Source organism: Rhagoletis zephyria, unplaced genomic scaffold (genome assembly GCF_001687245.7).
Source record: "Rhagoletis zephyria isolate East Lansing unplaced genomic scaffold, Rhagoletis_zephyria_1.1 Rzeph_scaffold_01544, whole genome shotgun sequence".
Lineage (NCBI taxonomy): Eukaryota > Metazoa > Arthropoda > Insecta > Diptera > Tephritidae > Rhagoletis > Rhagoletis zephyria.
Window position 1 is genome coordinate 91,942 of NW_016158628.1, and position 10,530 is coordinate 102,471.

The following is a 10,530-nucleotide window of genomic DNA, read 5'->3' on the forward strand; positions in this document are numbered from 1 at the left end:
TGCATATTATCGAAATATTAGATGTCAAGAAAACATTTTACTTACATCAAAGCAACTTTTTAGAATACTAACTCATCAGATTTAAACCAGCCAGCATTTACAAAAAAAAACTTAAAACAAAAAGAAACACGCTTAAAAATAAATTGAATATTACTAGATATTTTTTAGCTTCGCTTAGGTAGCCCAAAAGCTGAAGCAACACGGATTATTATTATAAATATTAGGGATTTTTATGTCTCACATCGCATGAAACAAATTAAGGAAAATATTTAAAAAAAAGTTACAAAAAAAATCTATTCAATTAAAAATAAGAAAAAAATTATTCAATTTTTATTACGCTATCCGCGCGTTGTAGTATGGGCTTGTTGAAGTTTAAAAACAAAAAATATTGTAATTCACATTTCTTTTATCCTTAGCTTTCCGCGCTTTCATGCATTGTCTGTCTATCTGTACTTCATGAGTTTGCTTCGCCAAAAAATTCTCTATCAACATCATAATCATCATATCTTATTAATCTTATTATCAAGGATCGTCTATACTACGAGCAAACGATCATCATCAATCACTGCGATCGTATCAATAAGAGTTTTTTCATTATTTAAATGAATTTCTGTGCATTGTGATAGGGATGCATCTTTTGGAAACGTGATTTATTTTGTCTACCTCTGTGCACCATGTTGTTGTAGCCCATATTCATGGGTGGTGGTGGACCACCCATGCCGCCACCCATGCCGCCGCCCATGCCGCCGCCCATGCCGCCGCCTTCTGAACCACCCATACCGCCGCCTCCGCCGCCACCACCACCACCGCCGCCACCGCCACCACCAATCAAGCCCAGCTGTGACATGTAATGTTGCGCTTTCGCCTTGCCATGCTCCTCGGCCAGGCGTACAGTGAGCGGTTGAGACGCACCCTCCGGTATGACATTGTTCAGTGCCGAAATTGCTTCCTGCGCCTCCTCGCGTTTATTGAATCTGTAAGTGTAATAGGTAGAAAAGATAATCGAGTGTAAAATTTGAATTGACATTTAATTTGTGTAAAATGCAATGTGAACCAAAAACTTACCTTATAAATGCAACGCCACGCGGTTTGCCCGTCAATTTGTCTCTCAGTATATTCTTTTGTACAATCATGCCATATTTACCGAATATGGTATCCAATTGGTCGTCGGTTATTGTACGTGGTAGATTCGTTACATACAAATTAGTATCCTTAATCGATTCACCACCGGGGCGAGCATATGAAACCTAGAATAAAGGTAGTAGAAATTATTTAATGAGTTAAATGCACAAACGTATATACAAATGTATGTAGGGCTAAACTTTATATATTTCGGATTTAATATTGTGCTAGAATTTCTTAGGAGTCATACATGTATCTACGTAAATATGGTGGGGAAATATTTCTGTTTTGCTCCTTCTTTCCTACCCGCGACCATTCTTATTGCATTTGAACGAAAAATGTGCCTTCTTAAGCAGGCATCGCACGATTTGTACATTTTTACAGATTTATACATTTTGGTAGTCACAGGATGCTTTTGTCTAGAAATTTGTATCGAAATGAAGCCAACTCTGTACCTGTCAAAATGAACAAATCTAAGTCTACACAAAGCTAGCAAAAATGTACATATTTCTTTTCTACCTTTTCATTGCACTCTGCGCACAAATATCTACTAAAAAGAGGGCAATGAAAAGGTCACACTTTTTGCAGAAAAAAAAAATCGACATTATACCTATCCTTGTTTTTCACTTAAATATGGTTTGTGTTTTTGTCACTCAGTCCAAAAAAGTATTACTTGCAAGATGAGTTCATACAAAGTGGTCGTAGGCGTACAAAAACATAAATTACACTAAGCAGTGACAATATGAATTACAACAAATGTACAAGAAATACATCATTTTGACATTAAAAATCACCGAGACGAAAATCTCAGCTGCTCTGGTAACATCGCCTTATATGAATTCGCTTTGATTATTTGATAGCAAAAGTTATTCTCTTTCATTGCTATCAAAAGTCAAAGATGAAAAATTAACAAAATTGCAATATGAATCAACGAAATTAGCATCCTTTGATTGCTTGTTTCCTTTTGGTTTGGCTTTTTTTTTTTCTCAAGCAATTTCTGCGAATCTTTCCGCACGCATTCTACAATTGTCATTGAATGGGAACTGTTTTATGCTTTAACGACGTGTTTGTACGCTAACATTATTGTTAGTATTTCTCTCCTCTCCTGCGTAATTCCACAAGCGTAGACGCCACAATGAAATCAAATTGAATAGCAACAACAGACAATACAAGACAAGACAAGAAAAGACAGAGCTATGAACCGTCAAAGCAGTGCAGGCAGGCAAACGTCTTTTTCGCTTCCCTTGCCTTGCTCTACTAAATATGTATGCAATTGAATGGAGGAGTCAGTATTAGTTCACTATAAACATTCGATGGCAGCAACAGCTTGGCAATTGCAAACAACAAAATATTTCCACGTGACTAAACAAACGAACAAGCGTTGGGTATACATACATATGTCAAAGTATTTGGCTGGATGGATGCATGTCTGCCTGTAAAAATTGTTATCTGCCACGCTTAGATATCGACAGCATTCAGCACACTGCGTTAAGTGCATTTTTATACCCGAGCGCACTTGTGCACTCTCCGTTAGGAGAGGTTTCACTGTATTTATAAATTTGAAAAGGCCATACAGACGCAACTTACAATCATAATATCGAGCCCTAACCGCCAAAATAACGCAAGCGATATTTTTCAAAACTTTCTTTTTGATGCCGAATTATTCTTAGAGCATCTAGATCAATTTCTGCATCAAAAACAAAATTTTGAAAAAATGTCGCTTAAGATATTTTGGTGGTTAGGCCTCGATATAATCATTATTTTTGATGGAAAAATTAAAACTCAAATATTAATTATTGATTTCAATTCTTTTTTGGTTAAATTCGAAAAATAAAAATCATTGTAAATTACAGTAGCGCGTACGTACACAAATATACGTGATTGTAGTTAAAATTGGTTTAGGACGATGTCAACTTGTTGATTTTTTTGGTTAAAATTAAAAAAGAATATTATTTTCCGTCCTTGCATGGATTTTATATTTCTTTAATTTTTTGGTTATTTTTACTTTATTTTTTCAAAGTTTTTAGTTTTGACTTCAACTTTATTCATTATTTTTTTTTATTATTTTCTTTTATTAATTTTTTTTTATTAATTTTTTTTTATTAATTTTTACTTTTTTATTAATTTTTACTTTTTTTTATTAATTTTTACTTTTTTTTATTTTTACTTTTTAATTAATTTTTACTTTCTATTAATATTTACTTTTTTTATTAAATTATCACAATTTATTTGTCAGTTTTTTGTTTGTTGTTTTTTTCTTTTGTTGTTTCTTTTGTTGTTTCTTTTCTTTAATTTTTTGTTTATTTATTTCTTTGCTTATTAATCAATTTTGTTCTTGTTTTATTTTAGCATTTTTTGGTAAATTTTTTTGTGTTTTTTTTTTGTTAATTTTTTATTATTGTACTTTTCCTTGTTTATATTATTTTTTCTTGTTTATCCAGAAATTGCCCAAAATAATGACAATTTTCTATATTATAATGCGCTCAGTTTTTTTTCTTGTTTTGCCATTGGTATGGGAATAGTGTGATTATTAGCTTTACAGGATGTAGAGTAAAATCTGCTTCCGCCATTAATAAACCTCATGGAAGGTGGCGACCGGGAACGGCTGCAAATCGTGAAGCACCTAGAACGCAACTATTGTATGCAAGCACCATATACGGGTTCCGCATCCGCACCCGCATATCCGCATCACTATTGCTGAGCTTTAAAATATGCAGCAAGCATTTGATTTCAACCTCTGTAATGATGGCAATTGCTGTTATACATATGTATGTCCCGCCGCGGTACGAGGTACGAATAGCAATTACGCGGCTGAAAAACCAAAAAGCTGGTGGAGCTGATGGCCTGCCAACCAGAGCTGGGCGATAAGGATTACGATTACTAAACGATTAGGTTTGCAGTAATCCCAACAAGCTAAAAAAACAAGATTGCGATTACAGTAATCCTTCATCGAACGAACTTAGATTACGATTACAGTAATCGTAATTTAAAAAAAGTTAAAATTACGATTACTGTAATCGTAATTTAAAAACAGTTAAAATTACGATTACTGTAATCGTAATCTTAGTGCCTTCTATGAACGATTACAAGGTCGAATTGAGAATATTGTGTCGAAGCTCAGTGTAGCTTTAGATCTGTGAAATCCACCATAGACCAGGTATTCTCAATAGACCCGCGAGAAAAGGATCGACACGCACCATCTATTTGACGACTTCATAGCCGCTTTTTGCAGCAATAATAATAATTTGATTTATTTTCTTTTTTTTGCCTGTTTGTTGTTTTATTTGTTTTTTTTTTATTATTTTATTTTATTTCTATTATATATTTTTTAGTGTTATTTTACGTTTATTCTTGTTAATATTACTTTTACATTTCATTATTATTTCTGGTCTATTTTATTTTATTCCAGTTCGATTTTCATTTAAGCTCAAACGGTGTTCACATGAGGCGATTTTACAGGCAATTTTAGAGGCGATTAGTTGTATCAAAAGTTGGCTGCCCCCCAACTTCATTGAAAGCGATTAGTTGAAAGGTCGTTCACACCTGGCGATTGTTGCTTTCAACTAAAAGTTGCTGTAAAATAGCCTCATGTAAACACTGTATAGTTTCGCCCTTTATATTAATTTATTTATTCTTTTTTTTTATTTCATTCCATCTTATTTCATTCTAAACCGCCTCCCTTTATTTTAATTTAAACTGTATGTATCTCCACACATTTTTTCCATGGTTCCGCGAAATTGTCTTACGCTTTCCATATTCATTGACAAAAACTTTCGCTCACACTCAAAGAAAAAATACAAAAAGTCTTCATCTCCCACAAAAATATTGCTACATAGTTTTCTTTCTCTCTTTGCGCTTCATCAACTTCAAGAATGTTTCGTTTAAATTTTTATAATTTTTCAGCTCATGTCGCTTGATTGCTGTTATACTCACTCTCTCTCCCCTCTCTACTTCCGCTGCACCTAGCTTTCACATTTATTTTTATTTTTCTCTTTCAAAATATTTTAATCATGGCTCATCATTGCTCCTTTGTACACACGGCCAGAATAAGATTTGCTATTTTTATCCACAATAAAAAATGGAGTAGAAAAGTTTTGGTATTTATGTACTTCTTGCAGGACAAAATGACGGCATGTGAGAGAAAAAGTTTGTACATGCCTGCATCCGTTCAAGTTGAAGTTCTTTAAGCCAAATGCATTTTAAAGTAGTTGAGATCAAATGTAGAGTCGGATAATTGACTCGTTTCCTGGGGCATCGCCATGTTAAATAAATTAGTTCGTTGCAGGGAAAAAAGTGAGAATTTCAATTAGTTATAATTGAAAATAAAGTAGTTTTTTAAATTGGTTTCAAGTTAATTTAATTACCTGCAGGAATTCTTCTGGGTAAAAAATACATATATCAGTGAATAATTGCAATAAAGTGGAAGAACTGATGATTTACTTGTCGCTTCATTTGTCATTTCTTGGCGTTGTTGATTGCGGTATTTAAATAAATTGAAAGGCATACTGCGGTAAAAATGGATATCATTCTTTAGCTATAAACAAATCGAGCCCTAACCGCCAAAAGGGCGTAAGCGCAAAATTTTGGATTTTCTGTTCCAGCTGTCATAATTTTAAAGTCCTCCGAAGTACCGTTACAAAGTTGTAGCGAAAGCAATTTTGGTTCAAGTGCTTAATTGTACTCTGTTTACATTTTTTTTTTCTCCGTGAACAATTTCTCATTGCAGAGGGGAATTGTTACATTTTTGTGTGAAAGTTTTGTGTGCATTAGTTTTTATAGACAAATAGTATTTTAACCAATAAGTTATGTATGTAGAAGCGTTTACTTAATAACAAAAAAAAAAATGAGTTAAAGGCATCAAAATGGTTTTTGGTAATGCAAAAAAAAATGTTTATTTTATATATATATATTTATAGCTTAACCGCCGCAATTGCGTGCTGCAGCCTTTTTTGTGACGGCCAAAAGGGCGTAGCGACAAAATCACCTGTTTCATTAAAGATGGGAAAATAAAACCACACCAGTATTATATACCTAACATCAAACGTAACTTTTTCATTGACCTTCACATTGGTATCTAAAGTAATTTCCGAGTTAATAAAAAATAACTTTTTGCAGCTTACGCCCTTTTGGTGGTTAGGGCTCGATATTCTTCTTAAAATTAATAGTTTTTTCTAAAATTTCTACTTTTTTACGTTTTTTATTGCATTTTTCTGTTTTATTTTATTTTTTGTTTTTTACTTACTGTTTTTGTTGTTGTAGTTTATAATTAATTTTATTTTCTTTCCTTATTGTTTTCGATATCTATGTATTTTTAGTTTATTTTTTAATTTATCTTTAGTTTTTTGTATATATTTATGTTTTGTATAAATTTATTTCCTTGTATCTATTTTATTTTATTTTTTTGTTTCATTGTTTTATTATTTTATTTTTTTGTTTCATTGTTTCATTGTTTTATTATTTTATTTTGTTGTAACTTTTTTATATCTTTTTATTTACTTTTTGTTTAATTTTTTTCTTTGCTTTTTTGTTTTAATCTTTTGTTATTACTTTATTATCTTTTGTTATTACTTTTTTATCTTTTTTTTTTGTTTTCATTTATTTTTTGTTTAAACCTTTATATATATATATTTNACGCTTACTGGAAAATAACTTTCTGCAGCTTACGCCCTTTTGGGGGTTAGGGCTCGATATTCTTCTTAAAATTAATGGTTTTTTCTAAAATTTCTACTTTTTTACGTTTTTTATTGCATTTTTCTGTTTTATTTTATTTTTTGTTTTTTACTTACTGTTTTTGTTGTTGTAATTTATAATTAATTTTATTTTCTTTCCTTATTGTTTTCGATATCTATGTATTTTTAGTTTATTTTTTAATTTATCTTTAGTTTTTTGTATTTATTTATGTTTTGTATAAATTTATTTCCTTGTATCTATTTAATTTTTTTGTTTCATTGTTTTATTATTTTATTTTGTTGTAACTTTTTATATCTTTTTTATTTGCTTTTTTTTTAATTTTTTTCTTTGCTTTTTTGTTTTAATCTTTTGTTATTACTTTATTATCTTTTGTTATTACTTTTTTATCTTTTTTTGTTTTCATTTATTTTTTGTTTAAACCTTTATATATATATTTTTTTTAACCTTTTTATATCTTTGTTTCTTTTTTATTTTATTAATTTTTTGGTTTTATTTTTATTTATTGGTCTAATTTTTAGATATTTTTTGGTCTTATTTTTAATTTAATTTGATTTAAGTTATTATATTTATTTATTCTTTATTATTTCTTTGTTTTATTTTTTATTGTTTTATATTTTCTTTGTTGTTTTATTATATTTCATTTTTGTTAACTTTTTAGTTTTCTATATTTTTTTATTAATTTTAAAACTGTCTATTTTTTACCTTGATTTTTAAATCGTTTTATTTTGTGCTTCACCTTTTCATCGGCTTTGTTAGGTACGAGTATCTAATTTTCTCATTTTATTTGTTTAATAGCTTTTTAAATTTGTCTCAATTTACTTCTATTTTTTTTCAATTATGTTGTTTTTTCGATAGCTTCTTTTATAATTTATGTTTTCATTTCACCACGTTTCACCACATTTCAATACACAACGCTGCGTTTTATTTCAATTCAATATCGTGCCATTAATTAAATGAATTCCATTGCCTGCACGCACCCCACTCACTTTCATTCAATTCAAATCATTTCGAAATTCTAATTTGTACAAAGAGGATACAAAGCAAAAGGAAATCAATATGAGTGTTTCATTGAAAGGGAAAGCGGTGCAATGCCGCAGTGGAAGGTTGTTAGTGAGTTTTAATTGTTCACNATCAAGTAAAAAAAAAATATGTTGAAAAAACTATATGCAATATTGGTATGAAGAAAATTTGTATTACCAAAAAAAAAAATACACAGGATTACCATCATCTATTTAAAAAATATATACATTTGAATACATAAATTGAATAAAATTAGTTATGTAAAAAAAATAAATAAAATATTTTAAAATGTGTATCAAAATCCATTATTTAGGCGACTATTTCGAAACGTCACTATAAGAACTATTGAACTACATATTAATATTATTATTGCTGTGGGCCATATGCACCGCGACCTCTAAAGTGACCTATTGTGTGTGGTAGAGAACCCCATATGGGAATGTAGCTTAGCACGTCCAATGGCGTGTTTTTTTTTGCGAATTTCCAATAGATTCAATGAGCACCACCCAAGTGAGCTAGTCTCTAGGACTAGCAAAAGCGAAAGAGGTTTGCTCCTGAAAGATTAATTTTACTGAGGTGATAGCGAAGGGAACAGGGTCCCGTGTAGGGCCTAGTGATGAGCCCACAAAAGGGTAGTTGCTTGTTTCGCTAGGTAGTCAGCCTCCTTATTGACATCATATATCCCTCACACCCATTACCCATTCTAAATAATAAAACTATATTATTGCCTCCAAGAGCGTATAGGACATTGAAGTAATCATATATGTAGATGTATAATTATTTTCCCGTCTTTGCCGGCAAGAAAAACATTGCGCTCTTTACTGAATTTGATTGAGAAAAGAGGGAGAAATAAAAATATGTAAAAAACAGAATGTACGCTCCATATTTTCGCTATTCTAAAAGCCATTTTAGGTAACAAATGCTGCAACATCACTGTCAGCCGCGATGATAAATGATTCCCAGCCAAGTGAGGCGGGTAAAACTCTACACACACAAAAATAAAAAATTAATAAAAAAGTTGCGAAAGTGATTTTGAGGTTATTTTTAGGCAACTGCATGTAAATTGGGGCAAACAAAAAATCGGTCACCGCACAGCATTGGTGGGCGTAAATTTATTTGTATTACAATACTTTAGGCGTGTAGTGACGACAGTTCAGGATAAACATATAAATAAATAAAAAAAAAACATTATAATATGATAAATCAACTCACCTTATAATCTCTCATTATTCTGCAAGTGTTTATAGGACCGATTGTCCTAAATAAAGCATATAGTTCGCGATCTGTCATATCTTGCGGCAGATAGTTCACAATTAGATTTGTGCCATTCGAGCCGCCACCGTGACCATCACCGCCACCGCCACCACCGCCGCCGCCGCCGCTGCCGCAATTCAGAGAATTCATGCTGGCGGCGGGCGCCATATTATTCATGGAACCCATGCCGCCACCACCGCCGCCGCCGCCACCACCACCACCTCCGCCACCGCCGCCACCGCCGCCGCCGCCTGAAAAATCGTTATAACCGCGCCTATTCATTGATGGACCTGGATACGATGAGGTGAAATCTGTGTCCTGCGGTGAAAACGCATAACGTGACTGAAATATTAATTCAAACAAACAAGGTTTCGAACATACAATAGTTGGCGCTTTTGCTTTTCATACAAGTGTTCAAGTTGAGTTGTTCAAAGTTGTTGTTTTTCTGAAGGATANCGCGGCGGGCGCCATATTATTCATGGAACCCATGCCGCCACCACCACCGCCGCCGCCACCACCACCACCACCTCCGCCACCGCCGCCGCCGCCTGAAAAATCGTTATAACCGCGCCTATTCATTGATGGACCTGGATACGATGAGGTGAAATCTGTGTCCTGCGGTGAAAACGCATAACGTGACTGAAATATTAATTCAAACAAACAAGGTTTCGAACATACAATAGTTGGCGCTTTTGCTTTTCATACAAGTGTTCAAGTTGAGTTGTTCAAAGTTGTTGTTTTTCTGAAGGATATCAACAAGACTTAGTAGTAGCAGTGGATATTCGGATATATTATTTTGTTGCATTGCTTGCTTGGATTTTTATTTAACTGAGCATGTTCAAAATTTTTTAAAATATTGCAAATTTTTTTCTTTGCATTTTTTGGTGATAAATTTAACGCTTGCAAAACACATTTGCAGAAAAACTTTTGTGAAAGGAAAAAATTAATTACAAATATATGATCAAGGAAACGAATAGTAAGTAATATGTTGGATGCGAAAAATATATGTAATCCATGTTTTTTTTTTCTTCTGAAAATTGTATGCAGCAAAACACATTTAATTTGTAATCAATTCATTTCAACTTTGGCCATTTGCAGAAAACACAAAACACTCTTCAATAAAACTACATAAACTAATGCACGACAACAATACAATTTAATGTTGAAGAAAAATTCAATGAAATTCAAATTCAGTCACAGAAAACATTTTAGACATACATATGTACAAAATGAGCGCTAGTGCTAGAATATTAGATAAGTGAGATCTTACAGTGCGAATGAGCGTAAAGTTTTATTTAAATGCAGTTTTTACTTAAAAAAAAAATATATACTATTGGTGTAAATATTTAAAATTTGCTACAAAAAAATTTTCACAAAGTGCGAGTTAACAAAGAATATTTAAGAGTTGTAATTATTTTATTTCGGTTTTTTAATTTTTTTTTT

At 31.9% G+C, this 10,530-nt stretch overlaps 1 protein-coding gene across 1 annotated transcript in view; it reads right to left on the minus strand.

The window, feature by feature from the left end:
• Nucleotides 1–491: 491 nt before the first annotated feature.
• The window catches only part of LOC108364373 (sex-lethal homolog), a gene marked incomplete at its 5' end in the record, with an annotated part of 19,348 nt that continues 9,309 nt past the window's right edge, over nucleotides 492–10,530 (minus strand). The window contains 3 exons of the mRNA XM_017618043.1: nucleotides 492–974; nucleotides 1,066–1,247; nucleotides 9,046–9,405. Coding sequence (XP_017473532.1) covers nucleotides 599–974; nucleotides 1,066–1,247; nucleotides 9,046–9,405 — 918 coding nt within the window. The remainder of the gene's footprint in view (nucleotides 975–1,065; nucleotides 1,248–9,045; nucleotides 9,406–10,530) is intronic.